This window comes from Chinchilla lanigera, unplaced genomic scaffold (genome assembly GCF_000276665.1).
Source record: "Chinchilla lanigera isolate Chin_1 unplaced genomic scaffold, ChiLan1.0 scaffold00034, whole genome shotgun sequence".
NCBI lineage: Eukaryota > Metazoa > Chordata > Mammalia > Rodentia > Chinchillidae > Chinchilla > Chinchilla lanigera.
The window spans coordinates 12,182,877-12,208,046 of record NW_004955435.1 but is presented as its reverse complement, the minus strand read 5'-3'; the positions used below and the strand labels follow the sequence as shown (position 1 = coordinate 12,208,046).

The 25,170-nt window shown below is 42.2% G+C and overlaps 1 protein-coding gene across 1 annotated transcript in view; it reads right to left on the bottom strand.

Moving 5' to 3' along the window:
• Fndc7 (fibronectin type III domain containing 7) overlaps positions 1–22,860 on the bottom strand; it is a 28,056-nt gene extending 5,196 nt beyond the window's left edge. The window contains exons 1-10 of the mRNA XM_005388833.2: positions 22,798–22,860; positions 22,323–22,341; positions 16,621–16,875; positions 15,534–15,794; positions 11,660–11,917; positions 9,002–9,256; positions 7,203–7,460; positions 6,348–6,602; positions 4,922–5,176; positions 2,623–2,883 (exon numbers count right to left, since the gene is read on the bottom strand). Of these exons, the coding sequence (XP_005388890.1) occupies positions 2,623–2,883; positions 4,922–5,176; positions 6,348–6,602; positions 7,203–7,460; positions 9,002–9,256; positions 11,660–11,917; positions 15,534–15,794; positions 16,621–16,875; positions 22,323–22,341; positions 22,798–22,860 (2,140 nt within the window). The remainder of the gene's footprint in view (positions 1–2,622; positions 2,884–4,921; positions 5,177–6,347; positions 6,603–7,202; positions 7,461–9,001; positions 9,257–11,659; positions 11,918–15,533; positions 15,795–16,620; positions 16,876–22,322; positions 22,342–22,797) is intronic.
• Between the last annotated feature and the right edge of the window lie 2,310 nt (positions 22,861–25,170).

The following is a 25,170-nucleotide window of genomic DNA, read 5'->3' as shown; positions in this document are numbered from 1 at the left end:
CTAGCTATACATGTATTAAAATGATAAAGATATAACTTAGAAAATAGAAGGAAACCGAAGCAAAGAATGAATAACAACAAATTTGGGTGATAAGAGAAGATACCTATTAACAGTATGACCTTGAACAAGTCACTTCACTGTGCCTCAGTTTATCTGTAAAGTGGTAAGAATGCTACCTCATATGTTTGTTATAAGGCTTAAAAGGGTTAGTAGCATAGCACCAGCACATAGCACTCCATCACTATTCACTATAATTGAATAGTGAATCACTATTCATCGACCTTGAAATAAAAACACTTCTCGCAAAGTCATGGGTTTTACCTGGGTGACTAAGCAACGGTGAATTACAAACTTGAGTGTAGACACTTAATCCTCGCTGAGACAAAATGACTGCAGGCCTGAGATGGCACCCTACCAAGGCGTGTCAGAGCGCCAACCAACCAAGACTTCTCATGGCTAACAAGCTATCAGCGCAATGACTCTCTAAGCGTTAAATTGTGGCCTTAAAGCACAAAGAAAAACAAAAACAAAATATTTGCATCACTCACTTAGCTGTGTGATCATAGGCACATAAACTCATTTGTTCATTTTTAAAATTTGAAATATATTGGCCACATTTAGCTGCTTAATCCTAACAGTCGGACAGAGAATTGCTTATTAGGGGAGAGGGCACGTGTTGAATTCACAGTAGTATGTTGTGGTAAAGGTAAGGGTGCCGTGGGGTTAGAAAGAGGGGAAGAGAGGGCTAATTTAACCTATGAGAATTAGTGAAGGTGTCACAGATGAGAGGGGCTGGGGCAGGTGGAGTGCTTGGTAGAAGTGGGATAGAATGCCAGGCAGAGAAAAAGTAATGTATTTGCTCAGAAATATGAAGCAACGCTGTTTGTATGTGTGGCTGGGGCAGGAGAGTGTGAGTGGTTCTCTGCCATGAGACTAGAGGAGGAGACCATTTTACTGTCCAATGCAGTAGCCACTTGCCACACATAGCTACTGGGCCCAGGAAATGTGGCTAGTCTGAACTGAGATGTATTATAAGTATAAAATGCACAACAAATTTCAGAGACGTCATATAAAAAATGCAAAGTATCTTACTTGCATACTGATTATTAGATACTATAATAAGTGTATTGATTTAACTAAAATATATTGTTAAGTTAATCTCACCTGTTTCTTTTTACATTTTTAATTTGGCTGCTAGAGAATTTTACATTTTCATCCATGGCTCATGTTAAATTTGCATTGGAGGGTACAGGTGTAGATAGACAGAAGATAGAGGGGGAGACACCTGAAACACTATGCTCAGAGGCTTGGATTTGATCCTGTGAAGCAATGGGAAACTTTTGAAGATACTGAAGCGTACAAGTAAAACAACTGGGCCAGACACACTCCTGTAGTCCATGCTACTCAGGAGGAGGAAGAGGTGGGAGGATCTCTTCAGCCCAGGAGTTTGAAACCAGTCTGGGAACATTCTAAGGCCCTGACTTAGAAAAAAAGTTCTAAAACCCCAATCAACCAAATAAGAGGAAAAGGCTTGCAAATAGAGATTTGGGAGCCTCTGGCTCCCAAGTTTCCTCATTTATAAACTGGAGATCATAAAATCTTTTGAATCTGCTTCTTGGGGTTATTTTGAACATTCAATGACATATGGAATATGAAAACACTTGATAAACAGTGCCATATTATGCAAATGTAGTACATTATTATTAATAGCCGTAGGCTTCTCTTCCTGAGAGCTCATCCTCACCCCAGGAGCATTCTCCTGTCTCTTCCCATAGGGCTGTGCTTTGGGACAGCTTGTCTTGTGGACAAGATAATGAGAAAACAAAGAATCAGAGCATGACATCCAAGGACAATGAAAATGCCCTTCTAGGAGAAGCTGGCCTTGTTCCGCCACCAAAAGCCATTTGAACCTCTCATCACCTACGTATAGTTAGAAATTTCGCATTCTGGTTATCAGTTGAAGTTTGTGAGTCATTCATTCTTCCTGTGTTTGCCTGTGAACTTCCAGGGCTTTGCCATCTCTTTCCTTTCCTTTTATACGTAAATGAAAATTATGGCTGTGCCCCTGGGCAGTGTAGCAGAGAGTATTGGAATGGCACACAGAGTAGAACTGCTAATGTTTTCTGCCAGCTCTGAGGAGATGGCACTGCTGCCAGCCATGTTTTGCGATCACAGCCCTTCTGCCCACTCATATTTCCAAAGTTAGTTTATGATTTATAAATTCAGTTTTTTGGATCCTCTAAATGGTCCTCAGTCATCATTCCCAATCTGTGCAAACGAAGTACAAGTCTCTCAATTTTCAGTTTTCCATGGTGTCCGGCATTATCTCTAGGACTACATTAAAAATTGGTCTCTAAATCTCCAATCACTCATAATTTGGTTTACCATTATATGGTAAATAGCCGCAAACATTGGTCCTTTTCCCAAGGGAAGAAAAGGAAAGGGAAGAGAAGAGTATTTCCAAGTTAAGTAATAATAAAGCATCACAATTACAAAGAAACTTGGGGCCCCTGCAGCATGTAGAAATTTCACACATAGCAAATAAGTATGGCTGCCCTGAGTGTGAATTCACAGATCTGAGTTGAGGGTTAGTTTTAAGTAAAGGGTCATAACTTGTTTTACCTGAGTATATTTTTTTTGGACAGAAGGTAAGCTTCAGTCCTGTTTCGGCAACAGGTGAAACCATCACTGTATATACGTCCCCACAAGGTATCTCGGTGACATCACAGAAACTGAGACCAGCCCTTGGGGCACACGTGAAGATGCCTTTGGAGCCATAGAGGTCGGTGCTGTAATTGGCAGAGCCTCTGGAGACTTGCCAGTGGATCCGGATGCCATTAGGGCCCAACCTGTATAATTTCACCCCCAAAGGGCAGCAGGCACCTGGAGGACAAAGGCAAACCGAGTCTCTTATTCAGCCATCTCACAATATGGCCTTGGTTACTACAGAGAAAAAATACAAATAAGCTATTCTAATAATGTGATTAATTACTGGTTAGAGTAGAGCAAGGTTTGAAGGGATGTTCAAGTTCTTTCCATGCTGAGCCACAGAATCAGAAATCCACATGTGAGGGCGGTATGGGGTGGGACTTTTTAATATAGAACGGTGATACAAAAAGTTCCACGCCTGGCAGAGATACTGTATTGCACATGACTCAAACTGTGAGTCAAATGCATGGGATCCTGTCAAGAGCCTTCATAATGCCCTAGTTTCATTTAATCTTAGTGGATAAGATTAAATATAATTCATTGAACTCAGCTGTAATTGAAAATAACAGTTTTCCTCAGCTGAGCAGCATGATGCCTTCGGAGCAGCCACTTCTGTGACAGGCTGGTGACCACGTTTGTTGGTCCACATTTCATCCCTGCTAGCTGATCAGGTGCTTTGATGGGACCTTTTACTAAATACTTTGAGCAGGCATTGTGTGTCAAGCATTAAGTGACATGTTAAATATCAAGCAAGGGTCAGGGACACAGCTCAGTGGCACAGCGCCTGCCTGGCAAGTGCAAGGAACTGAGTTTGATTCCTGGTACCAAAAAAAAAGTACCAAGCAAGCCACCAAATGGTGGAGTCCTCGATAACTAAAGATACTATTGTTTTGTTTTTGTTTTTTTTTGTTTTTTTGTTTTTTTGTTTTTCTCTGGTACCAGGAACCGAACTCACGACCTTGCGCTTGCCAGGCAGGCGCTTTTGCCGCTGAGCTAAATCCCCAGCCCCGATACTATTGTATAATTTTTTAAAAATTATGGATCTTAAATTTTTAAAATTATTATTTGATGTATTCTTTTTAAAAAATTAGGTGTCTAGATAAGCCATGGGGTGGTGCATGCCTATAATCACAGCACTCAGAAGGCTGAAGCAGGAGGATCCCTGCAAGTTCGAGGAGAACCTGTCTCAGAAACAAAGGTAAGCAGTGGGTCATATTCCCAGAACTGGATATCAAGGTGAGAATTTAGGCAGCAAATGTAATGGAATGGGCCAAAAGAATATATAAACCAGTTTATATATGTGCAGCATATGATAAATGCTCTGACGTTATAACTTATTTTGGTTCCAGAAACAACTTTGAAAGATAAGCTAGAAAGATACTGTTATCCCTGTTTTTCTTACCAATGAAGAGACAGAATCATGGAAAATAGAGCAACACAGTTTATAAGAAGCCATTTCTAACTTAGACTCCCAGCTGAAAACTTTTTCTGCTATCTATCCAGCATGCCAAATTTATATTTCAGCCCTCCCATCCATTGTCCCAGGCAGAAATAACAAACTGATCAATTGTACTCTTTCTCCTTAAACTTAAGCCTGACAGGTACCCTCAAGAGTTTTTTTCAAACAGTCTCCAAGCAACCACTTTAATGAATTAGAATCACCCAAGAAGAATATTATTTGCTAGCCCTGCATCTTTTTATTCCTTTTGTCCTCTTCTAAAGGTTTGATCTTTGTGAAAAGCAAGACACAATACTGTCAAAGACAGATGCCTTTGTTCTCTTAGCCTGTTGAAATAAGAAACCATAGAAGGAGTTTGAATGGCTTGGAAAAGAGAAAGGTGGTAGCATAATAATAATAATAGAAGAAAACAATGGAAACCAAATAGAATGCATGATCCAGTGCTCTCTGAGAACTGCCAGGCTGCGTGCTGCAGGCTTTATGTTGCATAAAAATACACCATCCCCTCAGAGCACATATCCTTGAACCTTGTTACCAGGGAAGGCAATTTACCAACTACCAACAGAAGCTTCTGAAGGGTTCAGGTTCAAAGTCAAGTGGGAACTGTAAACATTTTAGAAAGTATTGTACGTTGATAATGCAAGCTGCGTGGAGTTGCAGCACCTTTTTGAGTGCGAAGGAAAAGTTGTGCCTGGACTTTGAACAATTGAGTCATCTCTTGTACTCTAGTACTAGAGTTAAGAATTCACTTACTAGAGAAATAGCTTTGGTAGGCGCAGTCTGAAGTCAACCCAGAGGCACTAATTGCTTTTAATGCCACTGTGTAGTTGATCCCACACGTGATACATCCCAGGAGGCAGTGACTCTGATGGGTGTGACACTTAGACTGTCCCGTGTGTGACTCCAGAACTGTCATATAGGTTTGGGCCACTGTCTCAAAAGTCCAGCTCACGTTGATTACCGACTGGGTGACCTGAGTTATTGTTAGACCAGCTGGGCAGCATGGCACTTGAATGAGGAAAAAAAGGAAAGTGGGATTTTATTTCTCCTGAAGAATATCTGCGAAAAACAGCCAAGAGTGATACTTTGCCTCTATTTTATCCAATATCCTAAATTTATAGTATAGTTGCAATAAAAGTATTTTGCCTTTGTGGAGCATTTATAGTATAGTTGCAATAAAATGTATTTATAGTATATAAATATAGCATTTATAGTATAGCTGCAATATACTATACTGTAAATATAGCATTTATAGTATAGTTGCAATAAAATGTATTTTGCCTTTGTGGAGCATTTCATAGAATATCACTGCTAAGAAAGCTTGATTTCCTAGGCCCCTAAGAACCACAATCATCTCAATTTTCTAGGAACCCCTTATATAGGATGTAGGATACTTAGAACCTCCATGTGTATTTAGCGTCTTCTCTTTTCTGCTGCTTTTTAAAGGTGTTTTAATTTTTATCACCCCAGGTGTCATCTACTGTTTTACATATAAAAGAAATAATGTCCAAGTAAATAATTTGCTAAATTCCCTTCATACACAAGGCTATGAAGCAGTAACAGTTTTCTTGTATGAATCTTTAACTACTCACCCGGCACTGCACTGAATGCTTTGCAGCATTAGTTAACTTAATACAACCACCTTGTAAGACCCTATCTTCCTCTTACTGATTAGGGATCCAAAACTCAGGAAGCATTTTTTAGAGTAAGATATGAATGAGCGGAGTGAAAGAGATAAATAATAAACCCTCCCATTCACTTTACTTGTTAGCTGTTTTGATAGACTGTATCGTGGGAGAATATAAACTCTAACAAATGCTTTTGCAGAGTCCACGTCTTACTCCTCTGATGCCAACGTAAGACAATACCAGGGTCTTTTGGTGATATTTTTTTATTTTTATTTTTATTGTTTTTTTTCCGGTACCGGGAATCGAACTCACGACCTTGCACTTGCAGGCGGGCGCTGTGCTGTTGAGCTAAATCCCCAGCCCCCTGGTGATATTTGCATAGACCTTGTAAAATGTTGAAAGTTCTATTTTCTAAGACTGTGGTTTTTGAAAGACCCCCGTGCTTGCTGCATTTCTGATACACTAAGGGTAGATTAAATAAAGTTTATGTCTTAAAATGATTCCTAAGGCTCCCAGGGAAGTCAGTGTTCAGGCTGATGCTTGCTACATACCTGTTTCCAGGGGCACACTGTAGCTGGGCAGGCTCCGTCCTACCTCTGTTTCAGCCACCGCGGTGACGGAGAACACTGAGCCGCAGGGCAGGCCCCCCATGGCGCAGGCCGCCCCCTTGCTGCTGCAGCGGTACAGCCCCTTCTCCCCCTGCGCAGTCACCGTGTAAACGGCATCATCATTAGCGGCTCGCCAGCGCACGTGAATTGTGGAGAATGCGTCCTTTGAAATATTTTCTATCTCAGGGCTGCAAGGAGCTAGGAGATTTTAAGTTATTACTCGAAACAGCTTGAGTCAAAAAAAAAAAAATATCTGTGCCACTTGATGTGCAACTGATTTTCCCCCAAGTAAGATCTCCGTGGTTGTTGACCATACCATGCTTGTAAGCCAGATTCTTAGAGCCCCTCTGTAGCAAACTGTTCACCCTGACATAGGGTATTAGAGTCCTGCATTGTTGAGCTAGCTGGAAACTGTTTAAGAGCATTTTGCACTCAAAGGCAAAAGAAACGAAGACAGACATTATTCGCACGCAGTCATCATGTGTGTACAGGCATCACGTTTACCTTTCCATGATGTGTAAAGAAAAAGGAACGAAATAGCTCAGGGACTAACTAGTCAAACTTTCCCCCTCCTCCCGGCCCCCTTTTTGTGTTCTTTCTTTCCGTCTTTTTCTTCCACCTTGTCCTCTGCCTCTCCACAGTACAACAGGGGCTCTGTTGCTCCCCACTGAGTCGTTAATGGAATTTAACCTTTTTCTAGGTCTTGCTGTATGCTGGACCTGAGGCACGTAGTGGGGTGGGTGGGGGAGGAGGATCATTCAGACACCAGTGCAGGAAAGCCCAGTTGTACCAGGGTACCTGTAGTGATAAGGCGGGAAGTGCATGACATATTGCTGCCGCGGACTTCGCTGAATGAATACACCGTGACATTGTACTTGGTGTCACACTCCAGAGCCGAGAGCGTGCAAGCAGGAGCAGTGTCATTGCACTCCACCACACTGTACCCGGCTATAGCTTTGGTTTCATAGAGTTCGGCACCGCGGACAGGAGACCAGACGATCTCCACTCTGTCACTAGACACCAACACGGGGTTAATGTCGCTGGGACAACAGGGAGCTGAAAGCAGAAACAGAGGGAACCGAAGTCACTAAAAGAGCAATGCCATCAGAAGGCGTCATCGAGTCCTGACCGTCCTAGGTCAGAGCCTCTGCCCCTGTCTTCCCAAACTACTACAAGGAGCTTCCTCCAGGTCCGTTCCATTCCAAACAGGCGTCAGTCTCACTGCACAGAGGTTGAGTCCTCAGCATGACGTTCAAGCATGCAAGCTGTAATGTTCAGCTGTGCTTTCGCCACCCCTGCCACGTCAGACTTCTCAGTCCCCTACCTCACATGTGCTCCTGCTTCTCTCTCTGCCAGGCGTCTTTCCCTGACTCCACCTGACGCAGTCAACCTTGCTCTAATTTTTCAGATCCTTTCCAGACACTAAGCCAGATAAAGCTGGGGCACATGGGGGAACGTAACTGTATTAGTAGATCATTGAATCCCACCGATAAATGTCTAAGTCAGCGTGGGGTTTCTTTGGGATGTTCCCGCTCCACCTACATTCCATCCATTCTTTAACTCTAGTTCAAGGCCACTCCCTCTAGAAGGTTCTCCTCTGTTCTTGAGATCTTGTTGATTCCAAAAGAACTGATTATTTGGATCCCTCCGCCTGATAACATTCATTATAATCCAGCTAGTACTGTTACATAATTATTTCTTTGTAAAGATAGTTAATCTTAAGGCATTATTCATTCTTTAAATCTCAAGCATCTCTCGTAAGTTGATCACACTATGATAAATACTGAGGACAAAGAGATAAAGAAAACATACTCCCTGCCAATACAAGGTCCAAATCTAGTAGACGATGATAGCAATGGTAAAAATGATGCTGATAAAAATATTTGAAGCTAGGCATGGTGGCCCACGCCTGTAATTCCAGCACTTGGGAAGCTGAGCCAGGAGAATGGCTGTGAGTTCGAGACCAGCCTGTTCTACAAAGTGAGTTCAAGGCCAGCCTGCACTACATAGTGAGACCCTGTCTCAAAAAATTTTTTTTGAATTCTGTTTTATCATATATAAAGACCTTTTCACATTTGTGTTATTATTTTTGTTCCCTCTTGTAGTGGAGGATACTAAGTAGCCAGGAGGACATCTTTATTCCCATTGTATGAATGAATTAGTGGTCAAGTTAAGACTTCGACCCACCTGCCCAAATTCAACGCCCTCACATTATGTTGCATCTTGGCCACTGCATCTGTCTCTCTAGTCCCAAGGAACCAGGGACTTCTAAAACGAAGGGTTTGCATCCCCTTCAGATCTACCATAGCCCTGAACATCAGTAGACCTTTTTGAAAGGTTCAGTTTTTCAGAGCAGGATTGAGTAACTGCATTCTTTCCTCTCTTTTCATTTCTTAACCTTGCATTCTTCTAAGCCCACATCTACAAAGCCAACTTTTCTTAGTCTGAAAAGCACATGAGACAAAAGATTCACTTTGTTTTCTTGGCCCTAAAAAGACATCCGGGTGGTGAGTCAGTAAGTAAAATAAACGATCCGTTCTCTGTTGCTGACTTCAGTGAACCAGGAGCCCCCTTCTCAAGCATCAGATGTGACTTACCTGTGGTATAATTGAATACATCACCCAAAGGACTTTGTCCTGCCTTGTTATAGGCAAAAACACTAATAAAATAGGTGAAACCACACTCAGACAGGAAGTGGCACAGGGTGAGGGATGTGTTGCAGTGTACTTCCAAGCCGTCATCACTCTTTACAAAAGCCACATAGTAATCACCCAGATCAACACTGGACCAAGCCACAGACAGATGGCCGGGGGGATCTTCTTGGACTGTCACTCTTGCAGGTGCACAAGCAACTAGGAAATGATGAATAATAAACCGCTGTAACACTATTGCAACAGATTTCTTCGCATCTTTGCAATTACCCAAGATGGTAAGACAATCCAAATCAGCAACTCCAAGTTTTGCAACAGATTAAATCTGGTGTACAACATGCAAAACTATGCATCAGAACCATTAGAAAATTTTCTTTATAGAACCAAGTGTGTGCTGTAGGGCCTAACCGCTGTAACCAACTCCAGTGACCTACCCATATTTTCTCATTGGATGTAATATTGTTTAAAATGGGCTGTCAGAAATTTTTATTCACTTTAAAATATGGAGATTTTCATTGTTTGAGTATTTGTTGAATCATTTGACCTCTGAGAGATGCAGCCAATCTGAAGTGAGTGAAATAGGGAATACCCCAGAAGTTAACCTGTTTTGGAGATAAAACTTTAGCTACTTGTACTTTCTATTAACATTTTATTAAGCCTTCCAACAATTCCTTTCATCTCTGGAAGTGATGCATTGCTCTACCACTTAACTATACCCCCAGCCTGCCATAGCTTTTAAAATTTTAGTCACCTTTAATGGAAATCTTCCTAAAATATATTACGTATTTCTGGGCCTCAGGAAACCACAGTACTTCTAAACATAGTTCTTCTATTGGTAAATTAAGGTTATTGTCACAATAAAGACTGATTTTGTTATGTACGACTAACTACAGTGCACTTCCTGACAGATAAGTGCACAGGACTAGTCAATGGGACTTAGCCCTGACGGCACGTTAGGATCAACTGGGGAGCTTTTCACAAAGTAGTCATATCCAGACTCTATTCCCAGCAGTTCTAGTTCAACTGGTCTTAGGTGGGACCTGGTGTTAGTGTTATGTCTTGTGTCTAGATGTCCTCCAAAGCCTCCTTCCATCATAGGTGAGGCTTTTTCAGAGGTGGCTGAATCTAAAGTGTGTGACTGATTTATGGTTCAATGCTAGGATTAAGGGTACTAGAAGTAAGGGTGGGTGATTACTAAATCAGTCCATTGACTTGTTTGGCACCACCCTAGTTCCAGTAGACTGGATACAGTATAAGGGACAGAAAGAGGCTTTCCTTGTCTGTTGCTTGCTTTGTTACCTTCTGCCCACCGTGAACTGTTTCTCCTCTGCGATGCCTCTCTACCATGCCACCCTGCTTTAGAGCCAGCTGATTATGGACTGAAACCTCTACAGACTGTGAGCTAAATAAGCCTTTTCTCTTTTAACTTTTCTCATTGTCTCAGCAATGAGAAAAGTAACTAAGACACCTGGGTATCAAGATTTTATAAAAAGCTCCCCAGATCCTTTTAAAGTGCATCCAAGAATTAAGAACTCCAGGTGGTTCTCTCCTACATTAAACAACTAATTCAAAACTGCTGTGCTTTTGAAAGTGTTTCTTATTTCTTCTTTGGTCCTCAGCTGTCCTATCCTCATAACCAGTTCAAATGTACTATCCACATTAAATTGTAATTGTCCAAAGAGAAGCCAAATCACCACAATTTATTGTAACACTAAGAAACTGTGGGTCTGGGGAATTGGCTTTGTGTGTGTTTCTCTGTGTAGAATAGAGAGCTTAGTGATAGTTCTTTCCTCCCTGCTCAGAGCCTTTTAATGTAGGAGGACATAATTCTGACTGTTGAATAAAGTGGACGTTATTACATTTTCTTTGGCTTAGAGGATTGAAATCAGGAAAATCTGAGCTTGAATCCATTTATTATTGAAATGTCCTTGAGACAATTATTCACCCTCTCTGAGCTTCAATTTTCTTATCTGAAAAGGGACATAATAGAAACCACTGAATTATGTTGCCGTAGAATTAAATAAAATATGTATTAAGGTCTTTGACAAAGAAAGTCTTCACAAAACATTAGTTTCAATTCCCAAAACACATAAACACTTTTAAATAGCGGGGTAAACGTCCACGTGTGTGTGTCTTTATATCTTGGGTAACAGTAGAAATGGGAAAATATCTGAACACATTCAGAACTAGAAATGTCCCATCTTTATCTTCAAAAAGAGTTTCTACCAAGCCTTTATCATGAAACATGAGGTCAGGGAGAGGCAGTTATCTGTACTGCACAGTTAAAGATATATGGCTCCAACTGGATCTTAGGGTTGTCTTAACTTTATAAATAGAAAAGAAAGCAAATGCATGAAAGATCTAGGATAGGAGCCAGTCACCCTAATTTTCAAATACAGTGTCTGTGCTGTTCAGTGCACAGTATCTGGTTTCCCATCAATATTCAAACCCATTAGAATGTCCAACTTGACTCATTCCTTTGAACCCAACCTTTTCACTGTTTGCAGAATGCGGTGAAGCACTGTGGGAAATTTCCCACCGCTTTTCCTATGGCTGTCACTTTGACCTGCCAGCCCTGCAGAGATCACACCCTTGTTTACATACCCGTCTTTAGCCTTACTGCTGAGGAGGACTTGCTAAACCCGGCGTCATTACTTGCTAACACGGAAATCAGGTACTCAGTTCCACACTGCAGGGAAGAGACGCTGCAGGAGCTGACACTGGTGCTACAGCTAAGCTCGGAAGGGCCACTCAGCGCCATCACGGTATAGTTGAAAGCTCCTTCTGTCGGTGTCCAGGAAACAGATGCCTTTAGAGCCCCACTGTCAAAAGAGACTTGGATGTCGGCAGGGGCATGAGGACCTACATTTTTGAGAAAAAATTAGGATTTTGTAGTAACCTGAAGAACCCAAGTAAGATTTAGCTTAACAATATTGAGGAGCTCAGAGGGTAAATATTCTTTTAGAGTAACTAGATAAATGTAAGTGTTCAAAGAGTAAGATTGGGATACAGGGTCTCTAGGAGCTTGTAAGACATCTCCCATGAATGATGTAAACTCATCATAATCTATGTGACCCTGGCCATATCATTTGGTCAAATTGTTACTTTCTCATCCATAAAATGGGTATGGTAGAATCAGTGTAAGGTACATATTTTGTATGCAAGCATGCATGAATATACCATTTAACAAATGATTGAAGAATAAAACAAGATTATCATGGGGAAGGGGGCTGTGAATGTAGCTCACTGGCAAAGCATGTGCTTAAGCATCACAAGGCTCTGAGCTGGGTCCTCAGCACCACAAAAACAAACAAGTAAATAAATAGAAAAAGAAACCAAAAGGGCCGTATGAGTAAGGGTTATATTATGAGTCAAACATTTTCTCTATTATTGATTAATGAAGCTAAACATATCCCTTCTTTATTTTTAACTGCTGCAAAGACTGTACTGTAAGAGCCTTTAAGTCATAATTGCTTCTAGAGGAACAAAGTTGCTCTCCATTCTAAATCATAGGGAAGGAAAGAGCTGGGTGTAGTGACACATGCCTGTAATCCCAACACCCTTGGGAAGCTGAGGCAGGAGGATCACAAATTCAAGTGTAGCCTGGGCAACTTAGCAACTCAGCATAACCCTATATCAAAATAATAAAAGATCTGGAGATGTAGTTCAATGCAAAGGTCCTGGGTTCAGTCTCCAGTATTTTTTTAAGAGAGGAAGGAAAAAAAGAAAGGAAGAAAGAAAGAAAGAAAGAAAGAAAGAAAGAAAAGAAAAGAAAGAAAAGAAAGAGTCTTAAGTCATCAAGTGTGATGATTACCTATCAAGGCAATCTTTGTGTCTTTGCTACATTTTCTTCTCATTCCTACAAACTATGTCTGGCTTTCTTCAGTGTTATCCCATTCAAAAAGCTTGGTGGTACACTTCTGTAATTGCACGCAGAATTCCACTCAGTGCTCAGAAGGCTGAGGCAGGAAAACCGAAAGTTTGAGGCCAGCCTGGTCTACATAGCAAGTTCAAGCAGGCCTGGATTAAATAGCGAAACCCTGCCTCAAAACACAAAACAAACAAAAAAAGCTTGAGGAGATGTGCTCTGAGCTGAGGAAAGATTGGCCTCAGCTCTCCTTTGGAACTTCTGCTCTAGTGAAGCGCATGCGGCAGCCACTGGAAGCTGCTTGGACAGCTTGTGAGCAGAGATAGCACCCTCTGGACACATCTAGGGCACAGGGAAGGCCCTGTTTGAGGACAGAGGGACTCAACTAATTCTCTGCAAGGCAAGCGCCAGTCGTATTTCTCTTCTGGGCCCTCTTGGCAGGCTCCTTCCGTTACTGCGTGGTCAGCTTTTTCACAGAGGCACGTCTGTTTCAGGATAGTGCTAAGCCCAAGGCTGGCAAGGGTAGCCCACAGTATTTTAGGACAACTTGCTTTTCCCACATGGGGGCTGGGAGAGCTAGGAAAGTTAAGTAGAACAGGGGAAGACTGCCACAAATTTATATGTTGAAGTCCTAACCCTTAGGACACTCAGAGTGTGACCCTATCTAGAAATGGGGTCAGAGCAGATGTAATTCATTAAAATGTCTTTATAAAAATACAGAAGTTTGGCCACTGACATCTGAGTACAGAGGAAATGTCATATGAACATAAAGGTCGTCATCTATAGGCCTAGGAGAAAGGCCTAAACAGTTCCTTCTTCCACACCCCTCAGAAGCGACCAATTCTGCCAACACCTAGATTTCAGACTTACGTAGCTTCACAACTGTGAATTGTGTCACCTTCTGTTGTTTAAACCCCCCAACTTTTGATGCTTCCTTCAGCAGCCCTGGCAGACCCAGACAGAGGCTACATCCAAACTCTCAGTTTTAAAACACAGAGAAACAAAAGGAAAGAAAGACTTCAGTGAACCAGCTTGCTCTCTGTCCAACCCACTATAGATGCGCCAGTCTGTCTCACTCTGCCTGTACACCTATATCAAAGCATTTGTTACACAGAACTGTGACCGCTGATTTATGCATCCTTAAACATAAGCAGTTCTTTGAGTGTAGGGATCATGCTTGATCTGAATTTGTTTTTCTGTCAGATAAACTATGCTCAGAACAATGTAGGCACTCAACAAATACTTGTGGGAAAATGAATGGAGGGAGGTGGAAAAGCAGAGAGAAAGAAACAGAGAGAGAGAGAGAGAGAGAGAGAGAGAGAGAGAGAGAGAGAGAGAGAGAGAGAGAGAGAGAGAGAGAGAGAGAGAGAGAGAGAGAGGAAATGGCCCAGGGAGCCTGGTTTGTCATAAGCATTGTCACACATCAACCCATATGACGGCACGCCTGTAATCCTAGCACTTGGGAGGCTGATGCAGGAGGATTGCTGTGAGTCAGGCTAGGCTACAAAATGAGTTCAAGGCTAGCCTGAACTGCACAGCGAGACCCTGTCTCAAAAAGACAACAAAAACAAAAACAAGAAAACAAAAAACCCCTATGACGAATCACCACAGCTATTTGCTATGGTTTTTCCCTGTAGAAATATTACACAAGGCAAATTCTTCTCTTCTCCCTATATTTCTGCCTTGCCCTATAGATGATGGAGCTTCCAATCTTTTCCAAACTTGGGGAAAGCTGAAGGGAACATTTCTGATTTCTTCCCACCCTTTCCTTTGTCCTTTCTAAGGGTTAAAACAGCTAATCTGGTTAATCTATTTGGTGAGAATCTGGCGTTTATTTAGGTCGTATTGCCCGGACAACGTATTCAAGATAAGAAAAAGTCTCCACACCCTCTCCCTTCTTTTGATTCATTCCAGCAGCTCAGCTTGGATGTCCAGCTATTATGCAGTAGGATCCCCTTCAGGGTGTCCCTGGGGCTGGTGAAAGAGCACAAGCCACAGCCCAGCTTCTCCGCCTATGACTGGAGAAGGGTCGGAAAGCCCCACGTCAGCCTTGGGTCTAAGTTAAGGCCTTGGAGAGACCATCTGAAACACTGAGTCCCATCACAGCATAAAGCGCCGGGACAGCAGGAACTTGGTCTGGTTTGCCGCTAAAGCTCTGGAACAGTGCTAGCCTCAAGCTGGCGCACGCTCAGTAAATGTCTGTGGAATAAATGAATTCCTCTTTGGCCCAGTTCTTTCTGTTTGGACTACTGGCCCGAACCTAGGAAGGGGCGAGGGGTGATGGGTAAACCTACAAGGATTGTCTCCTTTGTGTGATACTGATGCTCACGCTGCGCTGCAAATGAGTCGGATATCGGAGGGGGCCGAGCAGGTATCAGCAGGGGACGAGCGGCTCTTGTGTGTTCTCACAGCATTCCTTAGCAGTGCGGTAAGCATTTAAACTGCTGAGAAGGAGTCAGGACGCTATAAATAACTTCATAATAAATTTAAAAACAGCTGCTGCCAGCTGCTCTGTGCTTATCACTTAACATTGCTCTTGGTGGCTGCAATGCCCAATTTCCTCATTAATCAAAAATGAGATTATTCAAGGCTGAGAGGAGAAATCCTTACTTGTCCTCTGATTGCAGGTGGAGTCATCCCCTGGGATTCCATTTGCATTCCATGCATACGCCTTCACGGTGTAGAGAGTCCCCGCGTCTAAATTGCTGAAGGTCAAGGAAGTGTTCGTGGTATTCTCTTTCCAAATTCTACCCAAGCCATTGGCTTGCATAATGGACACGGAAAATCCAGTTGCCATATACACAGCTTCCCACTGCACAAGGATTGACTCTGGACTTGGAGAGCTTACTTCTAGAATTGGTGCAGCCAACACTAAAAAGACAACACAGCAAAACAAAAACAAAAACAAATGTGTCAGCAAAAGCCCACGGGAGGATAATTCAAAGTTTTTAGCAATAAATAAATTAAGATTGATTATCCATACTGTGAAATAGCTATTAGCTTTGTAAAAGGGTTCCTGGCAGGATTCCATTAAATAATTGCTACTTACATGTGTATTAATCATAAATAATGTGGCAGAGAAATGGGGCAGGTTCAAATAATGGGTACCACTTTGAACTGGAGATTGGTCATAAAATATCAATGTAATAATATAAATCAGTGGGAGGAAGGGTGGCTTATTCTGTTTTAATGTGCATATAACTTTTTAGAAATAGGCCAAAGTTCACCTTTGTCAAATCAATTTAATTAATATTGATTACAAATTTTAAATGCTTTTGTTTGTTAATGTGTACTAGGTAGTCAAAGAGCAGCAAAAGTCTTGCTATGTGTTCTGTATTTGATATGATTAAAAATTCCTCCTTTTCAGAGATTTAAAAGCGGATATACTTTTTCTTTTGCTTTTTCTTTCTTGAGACAGTCTTACTCTGTGGCCCAGGCTGGCCTTGAACTTGTAATCCTCCTGCGTCCCTCAGCCTGCATAGGGATGCTTTGGAAGATGCACAGAAGTGGGCTTTATTTTCTGAAGCAAAGCATCAGGCCTTTAAATGCCACCTATTCTTAGATGTCTGAGTTGTCACAAAACATCATTTGATTATTTTCACTTCTGAGCCCTTAACGGTAGCACTTATATGACTCCAAGTTACATTACGCCTTTGTAGCACCAGTGTAAATGGTCCAGGGCACACACGATGAACACCTGTCTTTGCCTGCTTTGGAGGCGATGCCTGGCTTCTCCCGGCCGCACTGATGGATCTGATGGTGATTTGGTACAAGGTTGCAGCCTTCAGGCCCGTCACAGTGCCCGGGGAATTGGCCACCATGGTTTCAATGACGGTGTCTCCGTCTGCAGCCGTGAGCAGGTAACTGGTGGCCCCCGGCACTGTAGCCCATTCTACAGTGATACTGTTGCTGATTTTTGAATATGCCTGATCAATAGTAGGTATTTCAGGAGCTGAAAGAAATTTTGAAGTTGCGCATTAGCCAGGCTACATGCAAATGTTACTTCTTTCATCATTTTCCTCTCCAGACCGAATCATTCATGTACCATCCTTTAGCCATAAGCTTTGCCCTCGTATCCCAGATTTAAAAAAGAAAGAAAGAAAAAAGAAAGGTATGCTTGCTCTCCAGGAGAGAGCTGGATGCTCAAGCCTCCCAGGCAGTGATGAGATTTCAGAGGGTTTTCCTAGTTGCCTGTGGGGTCTTTGGCACTTTTTGTAATCTTAAATGAGAGTGGGGAGTGATCACGGGAAGGAGCTCTGATCAGAGACAGAGAATAACTGAGGAGCTTTATTCCGGAGGATTCTACTCTAGTTTGGAAGTCCGCAAATTTCCCCGGCTGCTTTGCCACTGGTGTCAGTCCCCTGTCCCCAGACTGGCTGCACAGCTTCCAAGCGGGCCCACCTCCCTCTCCACCTCCCCCAGTTGCCGTGGTCACTGCCGCAAGCACTCTGCACATTCCCCACATGGGATTTAATCTAATGGAGGAGGGAAGGAGAATTGAATCCTTTGTTAGAATTGCTGCATACTACATTTAGTATTGGAATGGAACAATTTTTAGATTCCTATCTATAAAATAAAAGTAAGCGTCATTCTCTCTTTCTTATCCAAACATCTGCCTCAGGATAAGAATGAGATGCTATGGTCTGTCCTTCCTGTGCACCTGGCTGTGGTTTGTCACAGGGATATGAATATTTAGGTGGAGAGTACAAAGCATTCCTATATTTTGGGTATGGGGTGGAAGGCACAGCATGATAATTAGATTTACTGCTTCAAAAATATATGGACACAAAAATGTTTTGAATGTAGGAGATCCAAGTGGAAGGGGTCGAAAGAGCCATGCACCTATCCTCCCGGCTACTGGGGAGGGTAAGGCAGGGGGATTCCTTGAGACAGTGGGTTCAACAGCAGCTTAGGTAACACGGTAAGACCTGTCTCAAAGATAGTTTTTTAAACTGGCACCTGGCCATCTGATGGGCAAAATCACTGGCAAAGTAAAAACTGAAGGGCAAAACAAACAAGCAAAACGATAAGACAAGAAGGCAGACAGAATAAATACAGATGAGTGATCTGCAGGATCAACTCTCCCCTCCCGCCAGCCTTATCCCTGGGACATAATACAGACAACCTTCTCTTTCTGTACCAATAGCCCAGAGAGTTGGCTTTGGCAGCATATCAGCAATAACTATTCTGCAAAAGTGAACAAAGTCTCCATTGTGTAGGGGCCAGACATTCCTGGAACATCACCCAGGACTGTCTTTTGCCATGGAGAGGAAATCATGAGGGTTATATACTGGCAGAAGATACAGACCTGATAGCCATTTGCCAGTGCAAGCTGATTCTTCAGGAAGAGCCTATGTCCCCTTTGGTCCTTGCAGAATAGAAAGCCTAGCAGGGCGTTCCCCTTCCATCCTACCCACACACACCCCTCTTCTGATCTCCCAACCACTTCTCTTGTGCTCTATACTTCCTTTTCTCTAATTTTCTGGTGTCTCTCAGCTCCTGTTTCCTTTGCCCCCCTCATTTATATTATCTCCTGTGATAGGCAGCCCTGCTTTACTGGAACGGACTAACTTCCTGAGAAAATGATAAACCAGATACGCACAGGACATGAGAGGCATGACAGTGCATTCCTAGAGTGGGCCTAAAGGGTTATCGTGTCACACGCTATCCTGCCTCGGGCCTGTCACAGCGCGGAGGATGTCATACAACTTGCCCCATCGTCATGCTAAGGAACTGGCTTGGGAGAGGCACATTTGCGAGGAAGGAGTCAGAGCAGAAGCCAGTGTCTGCAGAGTGAAACTCAGGATAGCACGGTGAGAAACAGCAAAGGACTTAGACTCAGGAGCTCTAGGTTTGAGCCCCAGCTCTGTGTTTTCACCTTGGTATGTGAAGATGTGCAAACATTTAACCTCTGTCAGTCTCGGTTTCATTCTTTGAGAAATGTGGAATATTAATAACATCTACATTTTAGGATTTACTTTGAAATAGAAAGTAGCTATGTTTTAGGATTATGGTAAAGATTAAGTGAAATATTGTATGTAAGGGCACATTGAAAGTATGCATGTGAGGCAGTCACGGTGGTGCACATCCGTAATCCCAGCTACTTGTGAGGCTGAGGCAGAAGGACCACAAGTTCAAGTCCAGCCTTGGCAACTTAGCAAGACTCTGTCTCAAAATTTAAAGATAATTTTTTAAAGTTCTGGGATGTAGCTCAGTGGTAGAGTGCTCCTGGATTTGATCGTGTGTGTGTGTGTGTGTGTGTGTGTGTGTGTGTGTGTGTGTACCAAGGTAAGTACAGCTGGACTTGGAAAGGCCAGACCGGATGGCACTGCCATGGAGCTTGCCAGGGAAACTGAGGTTTAGGGGATCCTGGGGCAAGCATAGATTTGAAAGAGAGACAGGCTGCCTATTTTACGATCTGCTCCAGTAGGCTCTGACCAGCATTAGCCAGGAAAGCAGACTAACACCTCTGAACTTTATTTCTCTGTACGATACGACAATCCATGTCTAAGGAACTGGCTTGGGAGAGGTACATTTGCTAGGAAGGAGTCATAGCAGAGGCCAGGGAGCAGGGGAGTAGGGGAGTGGGAGAATTTGAATAGGAGAATTTGAGTGTGTCAGCAGCTGGGCGACCTGAGGTAGGGAGAAAGTGGTGGGGCCACCCACTGTGGTCTGAATGAGTCTGAGGGCTTGGTGGTGGGGTGGCAAGATGAGAGGTGGGACCAGCCTCTGGGGACATTTGTTAGGCAGGATGGGTGGGCTGGTAGGTGAACTGCGTAGGATGACAGTTCCGAAAAGACCCTCAGAGAACAGACTGAGAAAGGTAAGACAATAGAAATGAGATGTGTAACAGAAAATGTCTTCCCCCAAGCCAGTATACTTCAGTTTCTTAGTTGCCCAGGTAATAGTTCCTGTTACAGTTCCACTTGCTTCTGGTCTCTTAGAAACGGCTGGTCACTGTGTTGCACATTGTATAAACCAATCCCCAATAGAAGACCATTCTGCCCCTGTACTTCCTGCTTGCTTATCCCATATAAGCCCTAGAGCACTAGGGATCAGGGCCTGATATTCTGGGAATAATCCCGATCAGTGCCTGTCAGTGTAAATAAATCTGCCTCCAAATCCTGGGTGTCGTGTCAGTTTTTCTGTGTGCCACTGCAGATAAAGAATGAGGATGGATAAGTGAAAAGGGAGGAGAAGATGGAAGATGGTTCTGAGGGAACCTTGATTTTTTTTTTTTCCTTTTAGCTGCTGGAGTTTGTGCCCAGGGCCTCATACTGCTAGGTAAACACTTTGCCTCTGAACTATAGCCCCATGGTCATATTACTCTTACCATTAATAAAGACTGGGGGAGGCTGACGGAAAGTATGAGAATCCCACTCTCCATAACCCCCACATTTGAGAGAGAGAGAGACAGAGAGAGAGAGAGACTTAAGTGATGCGCGTTAGGCTTATAAAATAGCACCGGTTCCTTTTCCTTTTTCTTATTCCTGTGCTTAACCCACTCACCAGATTGATGAAAGAGAAAACGTTATTCCCTACGTGTGCGTCCAACCACTCAGATCCGCCAGAAATGAAACCTTTTGGCTCTCGGCATCTGTGCCTTCTACCAACTCAGAGATCTAAATTAGCCCCAAGGCGCCAAAGGCCAGCCATACATAGACAGTCTGTGCCAAGGCTCAAAAAGAATCTCAACACACACAGCCAAGATAAAGCCTTCTGCACAACACAAATCACACCGAGCTCATGCATTGAAAAGCCAGCATGAGTCCATGAACAGCATCCTCTGTATTTCATTCTGACCCTTTCTTTTCACTCATCTCCAAAGGGTCGATGCTATCGGGACTAAAAGGAGGCCTGTTCTTAGGGCTCAGTGTGTCCTGAGTGTTCTGAGACCTTGGGAGAGACAGCAAAGCTAGATTTTGTCACCTACAAGCCAGTTGTTTTAAAAATTACTTGAAGTCAAGCTTAGGAGGCTTAGGCAAGAGGATCACTTGAACCCGGGAGTTCAAGGCCAGCCTGGGCAACAGTGAGATTTTATCTTAAACAACATAAAGAAATAACATAAGCCAGATACAGTGGCATATGCCTGTAATTCCAGCTACTTGGGGGGCTGATGCAGGAGGATCGCAAGTTCAAGAGGAGCCTGGGCAACTTAGGAAGAGTTGGCTTAACATAGCACACTTGAGCACCTGAGTCCAATCCCCAGTACTGGAAATAAATAAACTTTAAATCACTTTGAATATAGCCAGGTAGTCCTTCCCATAGCTTCCTGGTCAGACCTGAAGGTCTCTTAAGAATAAGATAAATAAGGGCCATGCCTGTAATTCCCAGCACTCTGGAGGCTGAAGCAGGAGGATCATCTGAAGTTTGAGGCCAGTCTCAGCTACATAATAATCTCAAGGCCAGCCTGAACTATATAGCAAGACCCTATCTTACCTCCAAAAAAGAAAAAAAGGTAAATGAATAAGAATAGAGGAAGAAATGATAAACTTTAAAAACCAACATATATCCATGGATTTTTATGAAATTTCATAGCTCAGCTGTATAGCCATACCAAATTTTAAAATTGTCATCCTTCTGTTTCCTTTTTTGTGGCATAGGTAAAATAATATAAATTGTTCTAATTCCTGTTGAATCACTTTGAGAGTTTATTGTTGAGCTAGTTGATAAGATATGGTTCCTATAGTGAATCTAAACCCCTAAGCATAAATATCTATCTTGGGACTAAAATTTCCAGAATGTATAAGCCAGCAGATGATTCTAGAGAAATTATCTTTGCCTTGAGTCACTCATTAATAATAGTGATTACATCTTTTTAAAAGAAAGCCCCTTTCAGCTTTGAGTCAGCATTGCCTGTATTTTAGTTTCACTGTTATTGCTGCTTTTGAAAGAGTCTTCTTATAGGCTGACCTCCAATTCTCCTCCTGCTTTTGTGTCCCAAACACCTTCACTATAATTATGCAATTTTAGGAGTGTAAAGTTCCTTTTAAGTAGGGAATCTTGAAAATGCCATAAAAAAAATTTCTAATTTCCTACAAGTAAGAAAATTTATATAAATTAGACTAATGTAAGATTTCTTCTTTACATTATGGAATGGAATGATTCTGATTGTGATATTTTCCTCATAACTATGTACAAGAAAATGCATTGCTACGTAACTTTACACATCACAATACTTAACAACAATATTGTCTTTTGAGCTTGATCCATTTATTTGTCTTATCAGTTATTGTCTCCCTAGCACCTGATACAAAGATTAGCACTCATTGTGAATGCTTGGAAAATGTTGATTTTTTTTCCCGCTACAGACTTAATATTTCAGGGTAGCCCATGAACTAACAATAGCAATTAAAATGAAATATAAGGGCAGAAAAGTTACATGTCAGAAAGTTTTACCTGTTTTGGCTGAAACAATCTGAAAAGGAAAGTTGAAAAAAATTAGAACCATAGGGAAATACATAATATCAGAGCAGCAATAAATTTATCACAATACTGCTATACAAAATGTGACCAATCTTTGAATCCAACAAGTATTTTTCTGTACAACTCTTTTCTCAGCACTGAAATCTACCACAAAGCAATCCATGGAGACAGATCACATTACTATTGCATTTTTTCCTTTGAATCTGCCTATTGAACTAGGCCAGAAGTCAGTGACAGATTTTTCAGAAATCTTTGTTCTTTAAATATAATGATAATATTGTTCTAGTACACCACACTGAATTTCAAACACACAAACATATATAATCTTGGTATGATCCTAAAGTATTTTGATTTTTATCTCCCTTGCCTCCTACAAAAAAGTGAAAGATAATGAATGTGTCTCTTTTCTTCCCTAAAAAGTTGCAGGTTGTTGGAAAGGTGAACTCACCATTTTAAGGCAGATGAGAACGAATCCAATCAAAGACAAACCTTTCTCTGGTTCTCTGGCCATTCTGTTGGGCATAGCACTCACATGGCACAAAACCAGGGGTTCAGGGTCTACTTGGGCCTCGGAGGGCAGCACCGGAGCTGCTGCGATGCTGGGAAGGACCCTGAGAAGTCGCTCTTCCCCTTTGGTGTGGAGCTCACTTGTAACTAGGAGCGTTGAAAGACGAGCAGGGACAGACATTACAAAGACTGAAAAAAGGAGCTGTAGAAAGCCGTGCCAAATAGATTGATTTTCAGCAAGGGTGGTGAGGTAATCAAAGGAGAAAGGATAGACATTTTCAACAAATGATGCTGGAACAATTAGGTAGCCATACTTGAGGCTCTGAGCTCAATCACCAGCACCAAAAAAACCAAAAGCAAAACAAAATTAAAAAATGAACTTTGATCCAGACTTTACATCATATATAAAAATTAATTCAAGCTAGCCATACTGGCACATACCTGTCATCCTAGCTACTTGGGAAGATGAGGCAGGAAAGCTACCTGGGCCCAGAACAGCTGGTCCACATATGGAGACCCTTTATCAAAAAAATTTAATCAAAAGCTGGGCATGTTGGTGCACACCTGTAATCCCAGCGCTCAGGAGGCTGAGGCAGGAGGATTCTTGTGAGTTTGAGACCAGCCTGGGCTACAAAGTAATTTCAAGGCCAGCCTGAACTGCATAGTAAAACCCTGTCTCAAAAAAACGAAGCATGGGGCTGGGGATTTAGCTCAGCGGCAAAGAGCCTGCCTGGCAAGTGCAAGGTCGTGAGTTCAGTTCCTGGTACCGGAGAAAAACCAAAAAAAAAAAAAAAAAAACCAAGCACAACAAAATAATAATAATTAAAATGGATCATAAGGCAGGCATGGAGGCATACACCTGTAATCCTCCCATTCAGGAGACTGAGGCAGGAGGATCATGATGAGTTTGAGGCAAGCCTGGATGAAACAATGAGTTCAAGATCACCTTGAATTACATAGTGCCCAAATCTCTTAGGAAACTAAAGTATAACCTGGACTAGAAGCCAAGTCTTCCAATTATGAGAACAATGTGAAAAAATAATGAGGCTTTCATAAATGCATAATAACAATATGCATGAAAATCAAGTACCCAAAAATAAAGTATCAGACCTGCAGGCTGTAAAGGAATTTAGGTTCCTTAAAAACCAAAGCCTGCTATTAAATTCCTAATTATGATCTCAATAGATTCTGCCTACCTCTGGCACAAACTATTAGCTAACAGGTAAGAATCTTTACACAGGCAAATCCTGGGGCAGGAAGCAAAAGCAAAAATCATGAGTCAACTGAACAAAAACAGACTGAATTGTACACAGGAAAAACCACTTATGGCTGAGGATATAATGTTGAAAATTGTCTGAGTGTAGAACATGTGAAAACTGAGAACCACTGCAAGAACTACACGCAGAGAAAGGCCGGGGCTGGGACATGGCTCAGTGGAAGAGCACTTACTAATGAATTTGGCAAACCACACCACAGAGTAATCTTGATAGTAAAGTGTTTGGAAAGAGCTACTGTCTTGGTCACTTTTCTCTTGTTGCTGAGACAAAATACCTGATGCCCAAAATTAAGGAAGGAAAGGTTTATTTAGCTCACAGTTTGTGGAGGTGTCAGTCCATGCTCAGCTGGCTCCAAGGCAGAGTGGCCCATGGCAGAGGGCAACCTTTCATGGTGGCAGAAAACAGCAAAAGCAACAAGAGCAAAAGGGAGGAGTGGAGCAAGTAGCCTCTTTCCCTCCCTTACATATGCAAACTACCCGCCCCAGGGCAGGTGTAGCACTCACACCCATAATCCCAGCATCGGACTATGGATCAATTAAATATGTAGAAGCCTGCCCCATGAGTGCATGAGGATCTGGGGGGACATGCATACAACAAACCATAACAGATACTCACCTTCTTGCATTCTTGTTGATTCCCCTAAACCTCTCACACACACAAAGAAAAGAAAACACACGGTCATACAAAAACATACATAAATATTCCATTATATTATTTCCAAAATCGGATGAGATCGGGTGCATTCAGGGTGGTGTGGCCATAGACTCAGTTATATTATTTTAATTCCCAAACTATAGGCAAAACAAATGTTCATGGAGATGAATGATAAACAGATTAAATATTTCTCAGCAAAAAATGGGAATGAACTATTATATATACAACAACATGGGTGAGTCTCAAAATAATTGTACTGCATGAAAGAAACCAGGTTCAAAAAAAAAAAAAAAAAAAAGGAAAGAAGAAAAAGTAAAAAAAGAATACAGATGGCTTGCTTCTAGAAAATGCAAACTACTCTAAAAACAGAAAGCAAATCAGTG